The sequence below is a fragment of the Chlorocebus sabaeus genome, chromosome 20 (assembly GCF_047675955.1).
Source record: "Chlorocebus sabaeus isolate Y175 chromosome 20, mChlSab1.0.hap1, whole genome shotgun sequence".
Lineage (NCBI taxonomy): Eukaryota > Metazoa > Chordata > Mammalia > Primates > Cercopithecidae > Chlorocebus > Chlorocebus sabaeus.
In genome coordinates, this window is record NC_132923.1 from 111711926 (window position 1) to 111736959 (window position 25034).

The 25034-nt window shown below is 46.6% G+C and overlaps 1 protein-coding gene across 6 annotated transcripts in view; it reads left to right on the forward strand.

The window, feature by feature from the left end:
• The window catches only part of LOC103225358 (RH-like protein), a 65211-nt gene that overhangs the window by 7443 nt on the left and 32734 nt on the right, over positions 1–25034 (forward strand). The window contains exons 1-3 of one of the 6 annotated variants that reach the window (XM_007979990.3): positions 1463–1923; positions 13500–13686; positions 19322–19472. In XM_007979990.3, coding sequence (XP_007978181.3) covers positions 1776–1923; positions 13500–13686; positions 19322–19472 — 486 coding nt within the window. In that variant the 5' untranslated portion in view covers positions 1463–1775. Of the gene's footprint in view, positions 1–1462; positions 1924–13499; positions 13687–19321; positions 19473–25034 lie in introns of those variants that run through there. The other 5 variants (XM_007979986.3, XM_007979988.3, XM_007979989.3 and 2 more) reach the window with 5 other exon arrangements.

A 25034-nucleotide genomic window follows, 5' to 3' on the forward strand; every position in this document is an offset into this window, starting at 1 on the left:
AAAGTGCTTAGAATGGTGACCAGCAAGTACTTAATAACAGTTAGCTCTGAAAATGTATAAAGCAAAAGTAACCAATGTTTTGGTGGTTTGCAGCCAACTTTTTTCTATGCATGTGCTAACATATTATTTTATAAGAGTGGGAATATGTTGTATATACTGTTATATAACTTGCTTTTTCACTAAACAGTATATCTTTTGTGTCAGTTTTGATAAAAGCATTTTCCTCTTGCTTTTCCTGCGTATGTTCAGAACCATCATATTGGTAGCAAGTTACATGTCCTGCAGTTTTCTTAACCAACCCCCTGCTAGTGGACATTTAGGTTAGTCTCAGTTTTTTCCTTCTGTAAATAAAGCTGCACTGGGCAAGAAGTGACAGATGCCAAATGACTAGATGACCTTGGGTCTGACCTCTCTGGGTCTTGGTTTCTTCATCTAAAATCAAAATGACAGGACTCTACTAGGTGATTAAAATCTCCTCTGATCTACATAGGAATTGTTTTCAAGACATTTCTGACAAGTAACTATCAGCCTCTGCTTGCATTTCCCTAGTGACAGGGTGCTCAGTACCTCATGAGTATTTATTTCAGTGGACAACTGTAATGGTCAATAAAGTATCCACTTTGCACTGTCCGCCTCCCTGCAGCTCCTGGCCCTGGCTTTGTTCTCTGGGGCTCCACACATTCGGTTTACACTCAGTGGCCAGTGTCTGGGGCCATTGTAGAAAGTAAGGAACCTCTAATTCCTTCCTTCTTTTCTTCCTCTTTCATCCCTTCCTCCCTCCCTCCATTCCTCCCTCTATTCCTTCCTTCCTTGACACTTACCATGTACCAGACCTTCCAGACCTTCAGCCAGGCACATGGATAGGAGCCACAGGGGAAGTTGGCTGCAGGGTTAGAAAAAAGTTCTAAGCCCCTTAAAGCTCATGCCAGGGGACTGGACTGTCCACCACTGTGGGATGGGGATGCTGAGGCTGGTGGCCTTCCTCAAATGCACTGTAGTGCCCCAGGCAGAGTCCTGGGCTGCCCTGTGAGGAAGTGACCAGAGGTAGGAGCAACTTTACCCTAAGGCTGGATGAGGATCCCCTCCAGGTTTTTACTAGAGCCAAACCCAGGCCTCCTTTCTCTTCCGACACCCACCCTTAAAGTGCTTAGAAACACATAGATTTAAATACAAATTCAAATGTAAATAATTTCAACTGTGTAACTATGAGGAGTCAGTTCTACGTGGGTCCTATCTGTATCCTCCCTAGGGCTCAGCTCCATTCTTTGGTTTCATCCATTCTCATTCAATACATTGTTGTTAAGAGCTCACTGGGTGACCTCTCTGTCATGTAGTAAGGTTTTAAAAAGAAAACCTTTTCTGAGCTTCGGTTTCCTTATTCATAAAATAGGAGTATTGATCCGTTTCTTGCTTTTCTTACAAGGTTATGGTGAAGATGACTGAAGTACAGAGTAAAGAAGGATTATGTTTGGGTGTCGAAGGAATAGAATGCCCTCTTTTAAACTAAGCGCAGCAGGAACCTATAACAGGAATGCAGCAACTACTTGTTGAAAGAATGACTTAATATTGGAAAACATACATTTCCTCCCCTCCCCATCATAGTCCCTCTGCTTCTGTGTTAACTCCGTAGACAGGCCAGCACAGCCAGCCTTGCAGCCTGAGATAAGGCCTTTGGCGGGTGTCTCCCCTATCGCTCCCTCAAGCCCTCAAGTAAGTGTTGGAGAGAGTGGTGATGCTTGGTGCTGGTGGAACCCCTGCACAGAGACGGACACAGGATGAGCTCTAAGTACCAGCGGTCTGTCCGGTGCTGCCTGCCCCTCTGGGCCCTAACACTGGAAGCAGCTTTCATTCTCCTCTTCTTTTTTTTTACCTACTACGACGCTTCCTTAGAGGATCAAAAGGGGCTCGTGGCGTCCTATCAAGGTGAGGGTTCGTTGGAAAAGTGATCACACAGGCAAATAGCAGGGGTAGGGGCGGAGGAGGCCTGTGGTTCTCCAGGGGCACAGATGTTCCTTTCTGCAAAATCCCAAAGAAAAGGATTCCCCCATCTTCTTCCATAGATTGCGCCGAAACTCAGCCAACAATGTAAGTTTTCCTTTAGAAGCAGCCTGGATATTCCTTCTTCCGTGAAACCTGCCTTGATTTTTCAGTGCAGTGACAGGCGTCCTCTTTGGTGTTCCTCAAATTCCCTCTGCCAAATGGTCTTCATAATTCTCTGCTTCTCTACTTCCCCTTCTCTCTCCTTAATGGCAAGGAATTTTTTTTTTATTTTTAAAAATTTTTTAATTTTATAGATTTAGGAATACAAGTGCAGCTCTCTTATGCAAGCAATTTCATGTTGTTGTTGGGTTTTTGGTTTTTGTTTCCTTTTTGTGGCCTCTTGCTCATTTCTTATTTCTTTTTGAGACAGGGTCTCACTCTGTCCCCCAGGCTGAAGTGCAGTGGCATGATCATGGTTCACTGCAGCCTTGACCTCCTGGGCTCAAGCAATCTTCCCACCTCAGCCTCCCAAGTAGCTAGGACCGCAGGAGTGCACCACCATGCCTGGCTAATTTTTTTTTTTTTTTTGGTAGAAATGGGGATCTCCCTGTGTTGCCCAGACTGGTCTCAAACTCCTGGACACAAGCGATCCTCCACCGTCAGTCTCCCAAAGTGTGGAATTACAGGCGTGAACCTCTGCGCCCGGCTCTCTTGCTCATTTCTATATTACTTTTCTTTTGGAAGCGTCATCCTGTTGCTACCCCCCATCCCCACCCCCACCGACCCCAGCTTTCTTCTCACTTAGGGGCTAGGAAGTCTGCACGCTCCCTGTAAATCCAGAACCAGAAGGTATGGCTGAAGGGGAGGGTAGGGTGATGGTTATTTTATATTCAGCTAAAAATATTCCCAGACTGTGATGAGACAACTGTAAATAAGACAGATGTCCACAATGGTGTGACTTCGCTTTTTAAAAAATACTGAAATGAGTTTCAGGCATTTTAGTGGGCTGATACGTTGTTGATAATGGACAGGGCCTCCTTGAAGAACGTCCCTGAGACAAAGCTGAAGCTCGAGCCTGGTTGAGTGCTTGCTTGTTCCCAGGTGGTATTAACGACCAGTTAACTAAAAGCAAAGAGAAGTCATCCTGGGGCCCATGGCAGTGACAAGTAGGACTTAGGGAGGGAAGACCTTATACCATTGAAAGGGCTGGCCCAGAGAGGAGCCCTCAGTGACAGACAAACAAGAGCTGGCACAATTTTAATTCATTTCAATCCAATACAATTCAGTGCATTCCATTCATTCAACCATGTATGACAGCCAATGTGGGATCCAGACACATGATGATTAGAGCTGGTATTTATGAGCACTTACTATGTACCAGGCACTGTTCTAAGGGCTTTACACTGAACCCTCACAACTACCCCATAAGGTGGGTACTATTATGATCTTCATTTTTCATATGAGGAAACTAGGCATATGGATGTTGAGTAATTTGCCCAAGGTCGCTCAGCTAGCAATAGCACAGCATATTTAAATTTAGCCATCCTGGATTTAGTTTCCTTACACTTAACCATTATGCATCATGGCCCCGTTTTACAGTGGGGTTGAGTCATTTCTCATAAAACCCAGTAGGTATAGCAGCCACTATTCCAACCCTGTAGATTGACTCTAGGGTCAATATTCTTTACCCCTGCACCGTGCTACTAACATACGTACAAAATGTCCTCAGAAACTCACTTTATACGGAAGCTCACAGGAGGGTCCACAACACGGGCAGGGGAGACGATGGTGTCAGGGAAGGCTTCTAGAGGGAGGTGACTGCCCCACCAGGTCTTGAAGGCTCAGTAGTAGTTACCTGTGGGACAAAGGAGGGTCATCCAAGTGAGGGCACAGTGGGTGCCATCGCGTGTGCACACACTGGAGCAGACTGAGCCTGGGCTTAACATTGCATTGCCCTGGAGCCTAAAAAGGAAGGCAAGGGGCCGGGCGAGGTGGCTTACATCTGCAATCCCGGCAATTTGGGAGGCTGAGGCTGGAGGATCACCTGAGGTTAGGAGTTTGAGGCCAGCCTGGCCAACATGGCGAAACTCCATCTCTACTAAAATTATAAAAACTAGTCAGGTGTGGTGGCACACATCTGTAATCCCAGCTACTTGGGAGGCCATTACACTTCAGCCTGGGTGACAGAGTGAGACTTCGTCTCAAAAAGCAAAACAACAAAAACAAAAAACAAAGAAGAAAGCAGGGACTGGGCATGGTGGCTCATGCCTGTAATCCCAAACGCTTTGGGAGGCCGAGTCGGGCAGATCACCTGAGGTCAGGAGTTCGAGACCAGCCTGGACAACATGGTGAAACCCCATCTCTACCAAAAATACAAAAATTAGCCGGATGTGGTGGCATGTGCCTGTAGTTCCAGCTGCTTGGGAAGCTGAGGCAGGAGAGTTGCTTGAACCCAGGAGGCAGAGGTTGCTGAGCTGAGATCATGCCACTGCACTCTAGCCTGGGTGACAGAGTGGGACTCTGTCTGAAAAAAAAATAGTAATAAATAAAAATAAAGAGGGAAGCAGTGGGTGGTAGACTCACAGGGCTGCATAAGGAGTTTGGCTTCAGTCTGAGGTCCAAATAGTAAACAGGAGTGTGACAAGTTTGGATTTGGGTCATGGAGGAAGCCATGCCAGGGCTGGTGTTGGAGACAGGGGGACATGGCTTGAGACACGAGACCAGAATGGAGGCAGTAGTGTAGTATTGACCCGAGGGCTTCAACCTTCTGATGGTGTACACACCATTTTTTGAGCATGTACCATGGTTATATGTTACACTTTAAGTATAACTTTAAGTATTGCTGCGTTAATATGTTTTGTATGTTATAATAAATACATACAAATTAGGAAAATTCAAAGAGATCAAAATGAAATATATAATATTCTCAAATTACTAATCATAATGGTGTCAATCTCCAGGCAGGGTCCATTGCTACAGTTGATGATAGTGGATGAAAATTCACTTCTCAGAGTCTTCTTGATAATTTGAAATTGTCTTGATTGACTTGTCAGATCTGGTTAGGTCAACATTTTTTTAATCTCGAATGTGACTGACAGCTTGTGTGAGGAGAAGTTTCACTCTGCCTTTTCCTTTTTGTTCACTTGGCTGCCATTATTTCTGTGCTTCCAATCTGTGTTTTTCTGCACGAGTTGTTTAAGCAATTACTTCATTTTGTGAAAGTTAGTTGAGTTAAACTTAGGTAACTTAACCTGTCAATCCACTTAATTGAATTCAGTCCTGGTAAACTACAATAGATTATTCAAACCTGCCAATTCTAAAAAGACATTTTGAGGCAATCAGGAAATATGAATACAGCATGAATATCTTATGATATACAAGAATTATTGTTAATTTTGTTAGGTGTGATAAAAGCATGGTGGATTTTGTTGTTGTTGTTGTTTTTTAAGGCTCCATCTTTTAGAGAGGCACATTGAAATGGCATGATATCTGGGGTTTGCTTTATGCCGGAAAAGAAAGAAAAAGTAGAGAAGGTTTATAAAAACAAGATTGGTCTCGTGACAATCATCAAAGTTTGGAGATGGGCATGTAGGGTCATTGTGCTGTACTCTCTGTTTTTGTATATGCTTTAAAAGTTCTGTAATAGTTAATTAAAAAAAAAAAAGAAAGAAAGAAAACACCCTGACTGAGCACTTCGGGAGGCCAAGTTGGGAGGATGGCTTAAACCAAGGAGTTCAAGACCAGCCTAGGAAACACGGGGAGACCCCTATCTCTTAAAAAAAAAAAAAAAAGACTTAAAATTTAGCATGGTGTGGTGGCATATGTCTGTAGTCCCAGCTACTAGGTAGGCTGAGGTGAGATGATTGCTTGAGCCTGGGAGCTTGAGGCTGCAGTGGGACAGGATTATACCACTGCACTCCCGCATGGGCGATAGAGCAAGACCCTGTCTCAAAAAAAATAAAAATATTTGAGATGGCTGGGCACAGTGGCTCACGCCTGTAATCGCAGCACTTTGGGAGGCTGAGGCGGGCAGATCATGAGGTCAGAAGATCAAGACCATCCTGGCTAACACGATGAAACCCTGTCTCTACTAAAAATACAAAAAATTAGCCGGGTGTCATGGCAGGCGTCTGTAGTCCCAGCTACTCAGGAGGCTGAGGCCGGAGGATGGCGTGAACCCGGGAGGGGGAGCTTGCAGTGAGCTGAGATTGCGCCACTGCACTCCAGCCTGGGCAACAGAGTGAGACTCCATCTCAAAAAAAATAAATAAATAAAAATAAAAATAAATAAATAAAACATAAAACCCTGCCATTAGTTGCAACATGATGAATATAGAGAACTGCGTATCAAATCCATCCCATTGGACCAATATTCCCTTAGGGTACCTTCCAAAGCCAGGAGACTCAAGGCTGTATGACATCCTGAGCAAGTGAGGGGCGGCTTCTGAGTGAATCTGAATATTAAATATTTGCAGAGCTGAAAACTTCGCAAAGTACCTTTAGAGGTAGAATAGCCTAGATCCATGTTTCTCAAAGTGTGGTCCCCAGACCTGCTGCCTCAGCATCCCCCAGAAATTTAGTAGAAATGCAGATTCTCAGGCCCTAGCCCAGACCTACTGATCAGAAGCTCTGGGTCTGGGGCCCAGCAATTTGTGTTTTCACAAGCCCTCTGGGTGATTCTTCTGTGCATGAAAGTTCAGGGATTCCTGGAGCTAGACTGATTCATATCTTGCCTCTGTATCCTAGAGACCTTGGGCAGATTAGTCAACCTCTTTCTGTCTCTGTTTCAGCTTCTGTCAGAGGATGATAGTACTTGTTTCATTAAGTTGTTGAAAGGATTAAATGAATTAACACACATAAAAAGTATTAGCTTTTATTATCAAAAGCTCTAATTTCTTAATTTTTAAAATAAAAATAAAACTAGAACTGCTTGTTTTCTTCCAGCTACCCTAGTGATTGTATTGAGCATTTTCTACAGTATGTGTTCTTTGCTGTAATGACTGCTGGTCTGGATGACATGTGATGAGACCAGATGGGCAGGGGCAGTGGAGGAGATCCAAGAGAAATTTAGGAGATAAAATCAGCTGTACTTGATGAAAAGAGTGGGGAGTTAAAGCTGGCTACAGATGTATGATTTGGCATAGAGAGGTATCAGTTCCTGAGATGAGAGACAGAAGGGGAGGGACAGGTTGTGAGGATAAATCAACGATGATATATTCATTCTGGGCTTGGAGTTAAGGGACCTATGAGATGCTTAGGGGAAGCAGAGAGTATCAATTACCTATTGCTTCGTAACAGCCACCCCAAACTTAGTGGCTTAAAATAATAACCTTTTAATTTATTCATGATCATGATTCTGTGGTGCAACAACTGGGCTGGGTTCAGCTGGGCAGTTCTTCTGTTGGTTTCACCTAGGGTCATTCATGCATCTGCAGTTTGGGGTGGGATGGCCTCAGATGACCTCATTCACATGTTTGGCAGTTGGTGGTTCATTGGGGGCTATTACTGTTAACAATCTCCTACCACGCAGAGCTTCCCTAAGGCTACCAAACTGGGAGACTATCCTGGGTCCTGTGCTGTGGATACCACCCAGTCCCCCATCCCCACCCCATACTCCTCACAGGCAGAGAGAGGGTCTACTAGAAGACAGAGGGGTTTTCCCAGTGACATGTAAACATTCCAAACCCTGGCACCTTCCACATCGTGGCTTCCGTCTGTCCCTTTGGGAAATCTTTGTTTTTCTTCCCAGGCTGCAGCAGGGTGAGAGTTGTGGGTAGAGTAGAAGCTGTGGAGGAGGAGGTGGTGGCAGCCTGAGGCTGCAGAGGTCTTCCCAGGCAGCAGTGGGAGCACAGTGTGGAGGTCAACCCTAGAGCATGGAGGAATGAAGCTGGGTCTGCCCTCAGAGCTGTTGGTGCTGAAGTTTCTGCAGGCCAGAGGGAGGGGCAAGAGTAGGAGGGGGTGCAGATCCAGAATCACAGAGGCAGCTGACCAGAGGAGGCAGCTGCCTATGGGGATGTTCCAGAAGGCCAAAGTGCTGTTATCCAAACAAACTCTTTGCGAGTGGTCTCTTTGCAACAGGCCTGGGGGAGAGCAGTCTTGCCTAAAGTCACACGGCTAATCAGCGGCTGGCAAGGGGTAATAGTTACTAACACTCACTACATACCCAATGCTGGGTGAAGTGACTTGCATGAGCCAGCAAGCTCAATGCTCATGGCAATCCTCTGAACAGGTGGCATTGTTTCATCCCAATTTTACAGCTCAGGAAGCTGGGACACAGGAATAGCCAGGTTCTGAACACTGACAACCTGATTTAGAGACCCACACTGTTCACCATCACAGTCACGTTATATATGCTATATAGAAAGGCAGGATGGCATAATTGTTAAACCCAGGTAGGCAGGGTTCGAATCCTCCTGCCACCATTACTAGCTCTATGACTTGGACTAGTTATAGCACCTCTCTGTGCCTCCCTTTCCCCATTTGTAAAATGGGGATAATAAATCATATCTCCTGCATGAGGCTGTTGTGGGCTAAGTGTGTAAGGCACGTAGAACAGTGCCTGGAATGTCAGGTGCTGTCTATATGCCTACTATTACAATGATGGTGAGTATTGCCTTATCTCTTGCTGCTGAACTACCAGGTTAGACTTCTTTCTGCAAGTCATGAGGCTTTCAAAAACTTTTCCTGAAGGCTTTCCGTAGAATGTACAATTCCCCTCTGGGCCCAGGCATGGGTGCCTGGGTAGCACATCCACTTCTTATCACCCCTGAACACCTTAGAGCCCATTAGCTTATCAAACCAGCAGCTGATGTGAGTGCAGAGCAGACTGTGAGAGGTAGAGGCTGACACCAATGAGGATGCTCCGAGCTGGGGCCCAGCCCTGAAGCGGGAGCCCAGATAATGAGGGGTGGAAATGGGTCTGGAGCCCAGGAGAGGTGGGAGGATGAGGGGGCAGGGGGAGGGGAGGCCTGAAAACAAATGTTATTTCCTGACCAGTTCGGAGTGCATGAGCTCTGTCAACAGCTCATGGAAACTGCTGCCCTAATTTCATCTTGTTGGCTGAGGCACAATTCCTCTCTCAGGGACGGTGTGGAGCCTTGGGGAGGAAAGTCCTGAGTGCCTATACCTGTAATCAGGGAATTGGGATCAAGGGCAGCAGCTCTGCCCGATAAAGCCCCTACCCAGGATCCTCTGACTTCCTCATCTCTCTCTTTTTTTTTTTTTTGAGACAGAGTCTCGCTCTGTCACCCAGGCTGGAGTACAGTGGTGTGATCTCGGCTCACTGCAACCTTAGCCTTCCCGGTTCAAGCAATTCTCTTGCCTCAGCCTCCTGAGGAGCTGGGATTACAGGCATGCACCACCATGCCCGGCTAACTTTTGTATTTTTAGTAGAGACGGGGTTTCACCATGTTGGTCAAGCTGGTCTCAAACTCCTGACTTCAGGTGATCCACCCACCTCAGCCTCCCAAAGTGCTGAGATTACAGGCATAAACCACCGCGCCCGGCCTTTTTTTTTTTAAACAGGTTCTCCCTTTGTCGCCCAGGGTGCTGGAGTATAGTGGTGTGATCGTGGCTCACTGCAGCCTTAACCTCCTAGGCACAAGTGATCCTCCCACCTCAGCCTCCTGAGTAACTGGGACTACAGGCACTCGCCACCACGCCCAAGTAATTTTGTATTTTTTGTAGAGACAAGATCTTGCTATATTGCCCAGGCTGGTCTTAAACTCCTCAGCTCAAGCAATCCTCCCTCCTTGGCCTCCGAAAGTGCTGGGATTGTGCTGGGATTACAGATGTGAGCTACCACACCTGGTCTGACTTCCTCATCTTTAGGGCCCCAACTCTGCCCTTATCTGGGCAACTGTCCTCTCCCCATCTTCCACTAACTTCTTTGGAATGTTCCAGAGCTGTAAAAGCCTTAGTATCAAGCCCAGCTCCTATGTGTTACAGACAGGGAAACTGAGGCCTAAAGAGGATAATGGACTTGCCTAAGATCGCTTAGTGAGGTGAGGGGAAAAAAGAGCTAGAGACAGCCTAGCCTGTGTATGGACATAGTTCCAGGCACTCAGAGCTGGGCTCTGCTGCCGGCATGCTTTGGGGCCCGGGAGTTGGTTCACTGTTGAACTACCAGGTTAGATTTTCTTTCTCCAAGCTGTGGGGCTTTCATAAACTTTTCCTGAAGGCCTTCCTTAGAATGTACAATTCTCCTCTGGGCCCGGTCATGGGCGCCCCTCACAGGCTGTCTCTGGTCCCCTTCTGTAAAATGAAAGGAAAATGGAAGAATTGCCCCACTCATGGAATCTTCAGTAAGTCTGGACCCTATGCATTATAGCATTGCTGCAAAATGGCAGATGCACTTTAACAATCGTGTTTAATAAAAGGTTGAATTTGCATACCTTAAGTGGGGCGTGCAGTCTCCAACTGAACACGAGCCTCACTGCTCCCACATGTGCATTGCACCTTCATACACAGATTTCCTGCTTGGCTCCTGAGGGAATTTGAGTAATCCCAAGAGTAACCCCTGTATAAAATGTCCCGTGGCCACACACTTCCATTCCTAAGGACAAAAGCAGGAGACAGAAACATTCCCTGCACCTCCCTCCCTGCTGTCAGAAGAGGTGCAAAGAGTTGAATCCTCCCTAATGCCCACTTCTCACCCACGCCCCAAATCCCCAGGTCCCATGGAGGTCCTTGGGGGCCTCCTGTATCCTGGTGGTGTCAAGTTGATTTGGAAATGTCAGTGTCCACCTTGTCCTCTCTGGCAGACCCTAGGTGTGTGTATTTTTCAATGGAAGTGAATTTAAATGTACTGTATAAATCAAAGACTTTTTCTGAGACTTTGGAGAGTTCCAGTAATGAGAACTTCTCATTCTTATCAAAGCCAGGGCTGGAGACCAGTGGCAGGTGAGTTCCTACTGCTGTGATTGTCCTGATGGTGTTGGTGAATAGCCACTATTTACTGAACGTTCTCCATGTGCCACGTACTGTACTAAGCACTTGAACAAAACGTTATTTTCTTCGGATTTCCCAGCACCCTTTGAGGTGGGTCTAATTACCCTTATTTAGCTCATAAGGAAAGTAAGCAACTTACAAGACCACAGGGCTATGAAGTTGAAACACGTAAATTCATATATTTTTAAAATTTATTTATTTGAGATGGAGTCTCATCGCACTGTCATCCAGGCTGGAGTGCAATGGTGTGATCTTGGCTCATCACAACCTCCGCCTCCTGGGTTCAAGCGATTGTCCTGCCTCAGCCTCCTGAGTAGCTGGGATTACAGGTTCCTGCCACCACACCCAGCTAATTTTTTTGTAATTTTAGTAGAGACGGGGTTTCGCCGTGTTGGCCAGGCTGGTCTTGAACTGCTGACCTCGTGATCTACCCACGTCGGCCTCCTAAATTGATATTTTTATATGTTCAAAACAGTCAACTGGTGGCAATTTAGTGAGGTTTAATCTAATAGGAAATGATAGAGCTGGGATCAAACAGAGCTATGTGAACTCAAAGCCTATGTTTCCCCTTCCACCTTTTTAAAAAACATTGTCTAGGCTGGGCACGGTGGCTCAGGCCTGTAATCCCAGCACTTTGGGAGACAGAGGCTGGTGGATTACATGAGGTTAGGAGTTTGAGACCAGCTTGGCCAATATAGTGAAACCCTGTCTCTACTAAAAATACAAAAATTAGCCAGGCATGGTGGGGTGTGCCTGTGGTTCCCGCTGAAACACAGGAGGCTGAAGCATAAGAATCACTTGAACCCGCGAGGCGGAGGTTGTAGTGAGCCGAGATCGCACCACTGCACTCCAACCTGGGCGACAGAGAGACTCTGTCTCAAAAAACAAACAAACAAACAAAAAAACAAAAATTGTCTACATGCAGGTTGCAGAAAATTTAAACACTAAAACTAAAAACGTAAAACATCTCCCAAACTTAGAGACAATATTCATGATGGGAAAAAAAAAAATTCTTCAAGATCTCTCTCTCTCCAGTCATTTATTCATGTGTGAAAACAGTTGGTGATTATTGATGAAATAGCATTTACAATTTGGAGCAATTATGTGCATTACATATACCATTTGATTCTGGCAACCTAATGAAGGAAGTATGATCATTTTCCCTATTTAACAGACGAGAATAAGCAGAGGGAGGGCAGATGGCGTGGTAGTCCAAGGCATAGGCTCCAGCAGACTATCTTGGTTTAAATCTTGTCTATAGGCTGACCCTGTGGCTCATGCCTGTAATCCCATCGCTTTGGGAAACTGAGGCGGGCGGATCACTTGAGGTCAGGAGTTCCAGACAAGCCTGGCCAACATAGTGAAACCCCTTCTCTATTAAAAATACAAAAATTAGCTGGGCATGGTGGCAGGCACCTGTAATCCCAGCTACTTGGGAGGCTGAGGCAGGAGAATCACTTGAACCCAGGAGGCAGTGGTTGCAGTGAGCCAAGATCTTGCCAATGTACTCCAGCCTGGGTGACAAGAGTGAAACTCCATCTCAAAATTAAAACAAAAATCTTAGCTCTACCCACCGGAGCAAGTTACGTAAGTCCTCTGTGCCTTGGTTTTTATATCTGTAAAATGGTGACAGTAATAGTGCCCACGTCAGTGTGTGGTTGTGAGAACGAGACAAGATAGTCTCTGTAAAGTGATTAAAACAGTGTAGGCACATGGTAAACACTTAAGAAATGTAGGCTGTTATAAAGTTCAGAGATGTTAAGTAACAAGATCAAGACCACACAGAGGGTGCCAGAGACCTGATTTGAACCCAAGTTTGTCTCGTTCTGGAGCTCAAGCTGCTAACCCTTTTTCAAAACTGGAATTAAACCAAAGTACTCGCCCTCTTCGCTTTGCTGGGCCCCTCCCTGCCCTCAGGTGCATCTCTTCCACTCACCTGCCACAGCAGCCTCTGCTCAGGCTCTGAGACTGGGAAAGGTGAGGGCTACCCAGGTGTTTTCTGCCAGCTGGCTCACCAGGTCCCTCACAGGTGGCAAAGGGAGGGAGGTTTGCTGTGGAGATTATGTGGTTCCCAACAACAACAGCACTGGGTCTATCTCTGCCCTCTCTTTTCTATGTATCCTGGGCCAAGTCACTTGGCTTCTGTGGCCTTATTTTCTCATGTGCACGGCCAGGGGGTTGGCCCTGATCTGCAATAACAGCAGCAATGACCTTTACTGAGTGTCCATGTGCGTCAAGCACGTATGCTTTACACTTGTTCTTATTATTAGGTTTAATAATACAGTAATTGCCACATTTGCTGAGCACTCATTATGGGCTAGGCCCTGCCCTAAGTGCTTAATTAGCTTTAGCTCCTCTAATCCTTACCTTAACCCCACACGGCATGTGTGTGTTATCCCCATTATTCAGATGAGAACATTGAGGCTTAAAGAGGCAAAGTAACTTGACCAAATACTTGTAAATGATCTCACATGTCCCTTCCAGCTGCCATTTTGTAAGACTCTAATTTCACACCACCCTAAATCTCATCTGCTTCCCCCTCTTCCTTCTCGCCATCTCCCCACTGAGCAGTCTGCCAAGATCTGACCGTGATGGCGGTCCTTGGCTTGGGCTTCTTCACCTCGAATTTGCGGAGAAACAGCTGGAGCAGTGTGGCCTTCAACCTCTTCCTGCTGGCCCTTGGTGTGCAGTGGGCAATCCTGCTGGACGGCTTCCTGAGCCAGTTCTCTCCTGGGAAGGTGGTCATCAAACTGCTCAGGTATTGGGATGGTGGCTGGATCACTTCTGGGTCATAGAGGGAATGGAGCCCAAAAGGACAGGTTCCAGAAGATCTGGGATATTGCTCCCTCTCTGTCTAGCACCAATGCTGTGCAATATTTAGGACATCCTCATGCTAAAAGATTATTCATTGTTTATCTAAAATTCAAATTTAACTGGGCATCCTGTATTTTACTGGGCAGCCCTACTCTGTGTATCACAAGGAGTCCAGGCCTACGTTCCTCCTGCATCCTTTCTTTTCTGTTATTGTTGTTTATGATTTTGTAAAGTTACATAATATAAGTTTATGGAAAAAGTAAGAAGGAAACACGTTAGACAGAGAGAAATAGACATGCCACACCTAGAGAGACGTTCTCTTTTTTATTTTGAGACTGAGTTTCACTCTTGTCACCCAGGCTGGAGTGCAATGGCGCCATTTTGGCACACCACAACCTCAGCCTTCTGGGTTCAAGTGATTCTCCTGCCTCAGCCTCCCGAGTAACTGGGATTACAGGCATGTGCCACCACGCCTGGCTGATTTTGTATTTTTAGTAGAGATAGGGTTTCTCCATGTTGGTCAGGCTAGTCTCAAACTCCTGACCTCAGGTGACCCGCCCGCATCGGCCTCCCAAAGTGCTGGGATTACAGGCGTGAACCACCACATCCGGCCTGAGAGACATTCTTTTGAAAAGAAATGACTTTCAGCCCTCTAATGCTGCTAGACAAGAAATAGCCATGCGTTTATTTTCATTAAATTACCTGTGCTTCGTTTAGATGCATTTATGTGAAATGCTAAGAACCATCAAAACTAATGTTTAATGGTGCTAGAAGTCAGAATAGTGGTTACCTGGGCAGGAGGTGGATATTGATTAGGAAGGAACACAAAATAACCTCATGGGGTGCAGAAAATGTTCTCTATGTTCACCCAGGTGATGGTTGCACATCAAACTATACACGTTTTAAAAGGGCATTGGCACTTAATGGGAGGAACTAGGCTAAATTTTTTCCTGAAACATTGTTTTGTTTTGTTCAACTCTGAATCTCTGTGCTGACAAGATGATGGTAAATGTCATCCTAGGCATCTTGGGGTCCTCTCAAGGCCTCTCAAGGCCATTCCAGCCTCCCCCTCTGAGACCCTGCTAAACCTCTGGGCACTGCTGTTAAACATTTCTCTATGAGCCAGGAACTGTGCTGAGCACTCCACAAATATAATTTTGTATAACTCTTCCAGGTAGGGATCTAACCTGGTATACAAATAAGGAAGTGGAAGCTCAGAGAGGGCAAGGCACTTGTCTCGGGCCACACAGCTAAGTGGTAGAGATGGCTCCACCTTTTTATTATAACCTTTTTCATATACTCTGGAGTGGTCAGAACATGAAACACAGTCTAGCCAGCTCCTGATTGGCCCTGGGGGAAAAAACTCTCTATATTTTTCTTTCTAAAAAGGTTTAGAGGCTTGGCGTGATGGTTCACACCTGTAATCCCAGTACTTTTGGGAGCCGAGGTGGGCAGATCACTTGAGCCCAGAAGTTTGAGACCAACCTGAGCAACGCAGTGAGACCCTGTCTCGGCAGAAAATAGAAACATTAGCTAGGTGTGGTGGTGTGCACCCATAGTCCCAGCTACTTGGGAGGCTGAGGCAGGAGGATCACCTGAACCCAGTGAGGTTGAGGCTGAGTGAGCCATGATCGTGCCACTTCACTCCAGCCTGGACAACAGAGTGAGACCCTGTCTCAAAAACGGTGTTAGGCCAGGCGCGGTGGTTCATGCCTGTAATCCCAGTACTTTGGGAGGCCTAGGCAGGTGGATCACCTGAGGTCAGGAGTTCGAGACCAACCTGAACAACATGGTGAAATCCTATCTCTACTAAAAATACAAAAATTAGCTGGGCATGGTGGCGGGCGCCTGTAATCCCAGTTACTTGGGAGGCTGAGGCAGGAAAATCACTTGAACCCGAGAGGCGGAGGCTATAGTGAGCCGAGACTGTACCTTTGCACTCTAGCCTGGGCGACAGAGTGAGTCTCCATCTCAAAAAAACAAATAAACAAAAAAACACAGTTTTAGAGTTAATTCCCACGGGGATTCAGTACACACACACACACACACACACACACACACACACACACGCGTGCGCGCACGCTCATGCACACACTGCATTCACCTGGGAAGTGACAAAGGGCACCCTGGGGGAATTCAAACGGTGGTGGCCCTGGTTTGGTGTTGCTGCCTTAGCTTAAGGTCACACCAGCCTTCAACCTTCTGCAGCACAGCAGAATGGGGCAGGAGGCGTCTACGACTGCTCCTTTTGTCTGATGTCCACAGGGACCTGTTTGTTCTTGACTCAATCCAGGAAGACGAGAAGGGAGAAAAGTCACTGGCCGCCTGAGTCAACTCTCCTGCCCCACCCCTGACTGCTTGGATCCCCCTATGGGTGACCCCTGCTGAAACTGGCTTCCTGACTGGTTCCCATCAGGGCTGTGCTGATGGCTGATGCCCAGGCCTGCCCCTGGGCACAGGGTACTCTCCCTTGGCAACACTCCAGCTTGTGCCACTTGACTTGGGACTGATTTGGTTCTGTTTTGAGTCCCTTCAGGGGAGGGGCCTATCTTATTCAACGTTGTTCTTTGTTTTCCTCACATACTAATAACTTAGCAAATAGCTATTGGAGCAAAAATGAAAATAAACAGAACCCTAAAAGTGGGATGTTTTAAAATTTTATTTATTTATTTATTTATTTATTTACAGACAGGGTCTTGCTCTGTTGCCCAGTCTGGAGTGCAGTGATACAATCATAGCTCACTGAAGCCTCTGCCTCCTGGGCTCAAGTAATCCTCCCACCTCAGCCTCCTGAGTTAAATTTTTTTACAGGTGCCCGCTACCATGCCCGGCTAATTTTTGTATTTTTAATAGAGACGGGGTTTCACCAGTTAGGTCAGGTTGGTCTCGAACTTCTGACCTCAGGTGATCCACCTGCCTAGGTCTCCCAAAGTACTGGGATTACAGGCGTGAGCCACCGTGCCTGGCCTAAAACTGTTTTTGAGACAGGGTCTCACTCTGTTGTCAGGCTGGAGTGAAGTGGCACGATCATGGCTCACTCAGCCTCAACCTCACTGGGTTCAGGTGATCCTCCTGCTTCAGCCTCCCAAGTAGCTGGGACTACGGGTGCACACCACCATGCCTAGCTGATTTTTCTGTCTTCTGCCAAGACAGGGTCTCACTGTGTTGCTCAGGCTGGTCTCAAACTCCTGGGCTCAAATGATCTGCCCACCTCGGCTCCCAAAAGTACTGGAATTACAGCCTCCTGAGTAGTTGAGACCACAGGCACACACCACCACACTAGCTTTTTTTTTTTTTTTTTAATAGAGATGAAGTCTCACTGTGTTGCCCAGGCTGATCTCAAACTCCAGGCCTTAAACAATCCTCCCACCTCAGCCTCCCAAAGTGCTAAGATTGAGCCACCATTCCTGGCCTTAAAAGTGTGATTTTTTAATGTTGTATTTTGAAATCTCTAGGACTCTCCCTAGAAGATAATAGCAATAACCAACTCCTTTATTGCACTTGACATATATCAACTCACTTTGCCCTTACCGTGGCTCCAGAGGCATTGGGTCCACCTTATAAATGGAGGCACCAAGGCACAGAGTGATTAAATAAGTTGCCCAGGATCACACAGCCAGAAAGTGGCTGAGTCAAGATTCCAGCCCAGGCAGCCTAGACCTGAGAGCGCACTCCTAACCACTGCATGTCACTATCTTAGCACCTCCCTAGCACAAACTGGCCCTTGAGGAATGAAATACTGCTGCTGGCACACATGCTCCTGAGTTAAGCCTTTGTCAATGAAATGAACACCCACTTAAAAGGAATAACTTGTCCAGCCACAATGGAACATTGAGTAACACCTTATTCTAAATTCCTGGTCCCTGTAAGACTCCATCCCCATGCCCTTTGCCCTTTTCTAATCTTCCCCTAAAGTCCTGGAGGCTTAAGCGGGCATAGTCTGCAGCAAACACTGAGGAAGCTAAGTCCAGACTTCAGAGCACAGGCTTTGGATCTAGGCCAGCTGGGTTTGAATCTCACATTTGTGATCAGCTGGTGTGACTATTTCCAAAAAATCCATTATAATCCTCTGCGTGACCCTCTGTAAAATGGGGATACTGAATGGTAAGCTAGCACGATTTTACAGAGACTTGCACAGAGGGTTAAATTTTTTAAAAAATTTATTATTATTTTTGAGATGGAGTCTCACTCTGTCACCCAGGCTAGAGTGCAGTGGTGAGATCCCGGCTCACTGCAACCTCTGCCTCCCGGGTTCAAGTGACTCTCGTGCCTTAGCCTCGAGAGTGGCTGGGATTGCAAGCATGCGCCACCACGCCCAGGTAATTTTTTGTATTTTTAGTTGAGACAGGGTTTCACCATGTTGGCCAGGCCAGTCTTGAACACCTGGCCTCAAGTGATCCGCTTGCCTCGGCCTCCCAACGTGCTGGGAGTACAGGCATGTGCCACTGCACCCAGCCTTATAGGGTTAAAATGTAAAAGAGGTGATGCTGTTACAAGCCTGTTTTACAAAATGCTCTTATAATAAATCATTATCATCACTGTTGCTGTGGTTGTAGCATCATCATCATTAACTCCCAGAGGGAGGAGGGAGTCTCAGAGCAAGGTGCTCAGGGGAGACTGGATGTCCATGGATTGTCCAGCTCAGTACCACTTCCTACAGGAAGTCCTCCCTGATGAGTCCAGTCAGCATCATCCTCTCCTTTCAATGAACCCCACTAACCTTATGTATCACAGATATTCTTAGTTGACAGGCTCATGGTGTAGCCTGTCTGGATCATAAGTACATTTTTTTTTTTGGATCATAAGTACCTTGAAGACAAAAATCATTTTCTCCTCCTGAGCATGCTCATTGGTGGAGGAAAGGAAGGAATCGTAATAGTGTTAGTAAGGCTAGTGTCTTTTCAGGAGTTGGTTCTTTGTGCCAGTCTTGGTGCTAGACACACCGATAGGAAGAATACTCCTTCACATCCCCAGGACACCAACGTGGGACACGTCTGATCATCATTCTTAATTTGCAGAAGGAGAAATAGGCTCAGTGAGATGAAATGGCCACTCCAGTAGCAAGGCTGGGACTGGAAGCCTGGATTGTCCTGATTCCAAGTCCAGTTTCTTTCCACTTCCACAGAGAGGGAGAGAAGGGACAGTGGCCCCAGATGAGGATGGGGTGACTGGATGCGGACAGGCCCGCGAGGGAAGAGTGCCCTCTGTTGAGCATCTGAATGATGGCGGCAGAAAAGAAGACTGGGCAGAATCCCCGTTGTCAGGTCCCCTGAGGGAGCAGTCCCCCCGATCATCCTCAGTCAGATGAGTATGTGTAGATCAATGCCTCATAGATGAAGGCACTGAGGCACAGAGTGGTTACATCATCTGCCAGACCACATGGCTCAGGGTGCAGAGGCCACCTTGACGGGGGAAGAGATGGTCACTCCAGTCCGCAGCATCAGCGCCCAGGTGGGTAGAAATCTTGTCTTCTATTCCCACAGAAAGTAGGTGCCCAACAGTGTTTGTTAAATGAATGAATGAATGAATGAGAGGCATCCTTCCTTCTCAGTCATCCTGGCTCTCCCTCTCTCCCCCAGTATTCGGCTGGCCACCAGGAGCGCTATGTCGATGCTGATCTCAGTGAGTGCTGTCCTGGGAAAGGTCAACTTGGTGCAGTTGGTGGTGATGGAGCTGGTGGAGCTGACAGTCTTTGGCACCATGAGGATGGTCGTCAGTAATATCCTCGGAGTGAGTCATGGTGCTGGGAGGAGGGACCTGGGAGAAAAGGGCCAAAAGCCCCATTTGGTGGGGTTTCTGGGGTTTTAAAAAATAAAGACAACCTGTAATCCCAGCTACTTGGGAGGCTGAGGAGGAAGATCACTTGAGGCCAGGAGTCTGAGACCAGCCTGGGCATCATAGAAAGATCCTCATCTCTAAAAAATATTTTTTTTCTAAATTATCCAGTTGTGGTGGCATGCACCTGTAGTCCCAGCTACTCAGGAGACTGAGGTGTGAGTTGGAAGGATTGCTTGAGCCCAGGAGTTGGAGACCAACCTGGGCAACATAGCAAGACCTCATCTCTAAATAAATAGGTAGGTGGATATATAGGTAGGTAGGTAGGTAGGTAGGTAGGTAGGTAGGTAGGTAGATAGATAGACAGACAGACAGACAGACAGACAGGCCAGGTACGGTGGCCCACACCTGTAATCCCAGTACTTTGGGAGGCCGAGGAGGGCGGATCACCTGAGGTCAGAAGTTCAAAACCAGCCTGGTCAACAGAGTGGAACCTCATCTCTACTAAAAATACAAAATTTAGCTGGGGATGGTGGCAGGAGCCTGTAATCCCAGCTACTCAAGAGGTTGAGGCAAGAGAATCGTTTGAACCCGGGAGGTGAAGGTTGCAATGAACTGAGATGGCACCATTGCACTCCAGCCTTGGGCACAAGAGCAAGACTTTATCTCAAAAAGAAAAAAAGAATCGAAAAGAAAAGATTGATAGATAAATAGATAGATGCCCAAATGAGGTTGCAAAAGTGTGGTCTGTGCAAATGTTTAAGCACAACAAACCAGTGCCTTTAACTACTACAGTATAATCCTGTCGGATTGTGCTATTCATGATATAATTATGGTTGTATAAAAGTAATTAATTATCAGAGCCTCACCAGGAGTGGGTCCAGCAAGTTTGTACAGCCAGCATCTTCCTTACAGTCCTCTGCTGTAACCCTGGCACTGAGTGAGGACATAGCCGACTTTCCTATCTCACAGGTGAGAAAGCTGATGCCTGGAGAGGGGAGGGGACTGCCCAAGATCACATAGCAAGATAGTGGCAGAACCCAAGCAAGAACCCAGAGTTCCAGCCTGGCTTAGAAGAAAGAGCACTGGACTTGGAGTAAAAGGCTGGGGTTTGCATCCCAGCTCTGCCATAAATCCCTGTGTGACTCTGGACAATTTAACCTCTTAGAGCTTTAGTTTCTTCATCTGTAATATGAGGGTAGCAGTACTACCACATAGGGTTTGAGGGAGTAATTGAATTAATCACATAAGATGATGCATGTTTACAAAAAAAAAAAACAAAAAAACTTGAAGCCCCTTTACTGTGCCTCAGTATCCCAAAGGCCTTTGGAGTTTACTCTGAGAAATGCAGGGAGCACTAGGGAGTGCTGAGCAGAGGAGAGCTGAGCAGAGGAGAGCTGAGCAGAGGAGAGCTGAGCAGAGGAGAGCTATGATCTGACTTATGTTTTCAGATAATCACTCTGGCTTCTGGGTTCAGAAAAGACTGAAGAGGCAAGGGAGGAAGCAGGTGGGGACCAGAGCGGCAGCGATTGCCATCATCCAGACTCAGACTAGGACAATAGCTGTGAGAGTGGTGGGAAGTGGTTGGATCCTGATTGTATTTTAATAGCAGAATTGACAGGATTTGCTGGTAGACTGCACGTGGGGTGGGAGAGGGTCAAGATGACTTCAGGGTTCTGGTCTGGCATGACTCAGCGGCTGCTGGTGCCATTTACTGAGATGGGGAACACTGGGGTGGGATAGATCTGGGAGGGAAAACCCGGAGTTCAGTGTCAAATGTGGTAGCGTTAGGGTTAAGGTGGGGGGCTAGAGATGTGTATGAAACATCCCAGTGGAGACACTGAATGGAAATGTACAAATCTGAAGCTTAGTGGAAAGGTTAGGGCTAGGGATACAAATTTGGGAGTTGTTACAATACAGATGGTGTTTAAAGCCATGAGACCCAAGGAGATCACTCAGGAATGAGGATAGAGATGGGAAGAAGTCTGAGAACTGAGTGCTAGAACACCCAGCATTTTGGAGTGGGGACATGTGGAAGAGCCAGCAAAGGAGACAGACTTGTGCTTAGAGAGGCAGGAGGAAGCCCAGGAGAGGGTGAGGTCCTGGAAGGCAAGGAAAGAGAGGGCCTCAGGCGGGTTGAGTGCTGCTGAGAGGTCAAGTAGGATGGAGACTGAGAAGTTGCCATTGGATTTGGCAAGGAGACCTTGGCATGCGTGGTTTTAAAGGAGGATGAAGGCAAAAGCCTGGCTTGACTGATTCAAGAGCGGGAGATGAGAAAGTGGAGACAGCATGCAGAAGCAGCCCTGCCAAGGACTTTGCTATAAAGGGGAACAGAGACATGGAGAAGAAGCGGGAGGGCAATAATCCGATAGAGAGAAGAAAACTCTGATGAAACAGAAGAGAGATGAATTGCAAGAGTCAAGCCTTTGAGTTGGAACGCGGGAGTAGGATTTTGTGCCTTTAGGCTGATGCAGGGATAGTTCATCTTAATGAGAGAAATGGCAGGGACTGTGAATAGACTGGCAGATTTGGTGGTGGGTGCCACAGGTTCAGTCTCCTGCAGGGAGAAGAGAAAATTCCTCACTAATTACTTGTATTTTCGCAGAGAAACGAGAGGCACCGTCATCAGCCTCATGTGAGGGTGGGAAGGAGGGATGGGGTTTGTGGAGAGGGAAAGTGTGGTATGGTCATCTGTGGGAGTAGAAGAGAGTGAGAGGACTGGAGGGGTGCAGCGGGACTGCAGGCTGGCACCAGGGTCCCTAGGGCTTGTAATTGGTGGAAAGTGCGTCAGTGACCAGGGCTGTGTGCAGCTGCTCCAGGCAGGTGTGGAAGAAGCAGAGTTGAACTTGCCCAGCCTGGGGTGCTGCCCAGAGTGAGCCCAAAGCCCAAGGGAGACCAGAGATGGGGCTGTTTGCAAAGGAGGAAGCATAACAGTAGCCCACGAAATCTAAGCTGGTTAAGAAAGGAGAGAGAGTGAAAATGGGGGAACCCAGCCAGGCAGCCTGGGTACAAATCTCAGCTCAACCCACACTAGCTGAATCCATCTGGGCCCCTTAGTTGACCTCTCTGTGCCTCAGTTTCCCTATCTATAGAATGGGGATAAGAATAATACTACTTCCTAGGGCTGTTGTGAGGATTGAACAAGTGAGCAAACACGTGTTCAATTTTGAACACTGTTCTAAAGCGTTTAGAACAGTGCCTGGCATGGGGTAAGTGTTGTGGCAGTGCTGTTATTTTCATCATCACCATTGCTCTCAGGCTCCATTGATTGGAACTGTTGAAGGGAGGCAATTTAAGGAAGTGAGCTGGACAGATAGGAGGTGGTGGTGGTTATCAGGTACAGTGCCTGAAACTGAGGCTACGGAGGCAACACAGTTACTGGTAATGACAAGGTCTAAGGCTTGACAGTGAGTGGCAGAAGTGTAACGTAGGGAAAGATAGACGAGCGGTCAAGGAACCGAGAGGGAAGGAGTTGGGTGGACTAAGATAATTTCTGGGAAGAGCAATGGAGAGAAAGGCTAAAGGGCAGGAGCTGACATCATCAGGGACCAAGAGGCGGCCAGGAGGCTCAGACCACAGCAAGGAAGGGACAGTGTGATGGCATCTTCTTCAAGGGAGCTGGGGATGTTTGGGGTGGAAAAGAGAACAATGGTCTTGGAGAGAATATGGAAAGGTTTTTGTTTTTGTTTTTGTTTTGAAACAGAGTTTCGCTCTTGTCACCCAGGTTGGAGTGCAATGGTATAATCTCGGCTCACTGCAACCTCTGCCTCCCAGGTTCAAGTGATTCTCCTGTCTCAGCTTCCCAAGTAGCTCAGATTACAGGCGAAAACCACCACGCCTGGCTCACTTTTGTATTTTTAGTAGAGATGGGGTTTCACTATGTTGGCCAGGCTGGTCTCAAACTCCTGATCTCAGGTGATCCACCCGCCTTGGCCTCCCAACGTGCTGGAATTAGAGGTATGAGCCACTGCGCCCAACCTGGAAGTTTGTATTTATTAATTTTTAGTTGTCTTCATTTGTGTATGTGACTTTAACCCCTAAATACTACAGTGTATATTACTTTTTTTTTTTTTTTTTTTTTTTGAGACAGAGTCTTGCTCCATCACCCAGGCTGGAGTGCAGTAGTGTGATCTCGGCTCACTGCAATGTCCGCTTCCTGGGTTCAAGCAATTCTGATGCCTCAGCCTCCCGAGTAGCTGGGATTAGAGGCATGTGCCACCATGCTCAGTTAATTTTTGTGTTTTTAGTAGAGATGGGGTTTCACCATATTGGCCAGGCTGGTCTTGAGCTTCTGGCCTCAGTTGATCCGCCTGTCTCAGCCTCCCAAAGTGCTGAGATTACAGGTGTGAGCCACCACAACCAGCCTCAGTGTATATTTCTGATGGGGTTTGGTTCTATATCCCCTACCAAATCTCATCTCGAATTGTAATCCCCACATGTTGAGGGCCAGGCCTCATGGGAGGTGATTGGATCACAGAGGTGGTTCCCCCATGCTATTCTTGTGATAGTGAGTGGGTTTTCAGGAGAGCTGATGGTTTGAAAGTGTGGCACTTCTTCTCTCTCTTTCTCTCTCTCTCTCACCTGCCACCACGTAAGATGTGCCTTGCTTCCCCTTCACCTTCCACCGTGATTATAAGTTTCCCAAGGCCTCCCCAGCCATGCCGAACTGTGAGTCAATTAAGCCTCTTTTGTTTACAAATTACCCAGTCTCAGGAAGTATCTTTATAGCAGTGTAAAAACAGACTAATACAATTTCCTAAAACACAGGGACATTCTCTTACATAACCATTGTTCAGTTAACAAAAATGAGAAATTGACATTGATACATTGTGATTACCTTATTCTAATTTCACCAATTGTCTTAATAATATCCTTTCTAGAAAAATATATATGTATATTTTGTGGTCGAGGGTTACATCTTGCATTTAGTTCTCATGTCTTATTAAACTCCATCAATCTGGAACAGTTTCTTCATCTTTCTTTATCTTTCATGACCTTGACATATGTTGAAGTTTTGAGCCAGTTATTTTGTAGAATGTGGGTTTGTCTGCCATCCCTCATGATTAGATGGTGGGTATGCATTTTTGGTAGGAATTCAACAGAAGCCGTGTGCGCCCTTCTTAGTATATCATATCAGAAGACAGGCCGTCAATTTGCCCCATTACTAGGTGTGTTAACTGTGATCATTGGGTTAAGATGGTACCTGCCAGGATCTTCCACTGCAAAGTTACTATTTTCTCCTTTGTAATTAATAAACATCTTGTGAGGAGATCATTTCCTATAGAAATCCTGTTTATCATCCAACTTTCACCCACTGATTTTAGTGTTCATTGATTCTTCCCTGAATAAATTAGTACTATAATAATTGCCAATGTTGGTTTTCTAATTCCATCTTCCCTTCAATAGTGGGCATTCTTCTGTAAGGAAAAGTTTTCACTTCTCTGTTCATCCACTCATCTCTGTATTTGTTTATATCACCATGGGCTCCTGGATTCCGGTTTGCACACTTCCATGTTC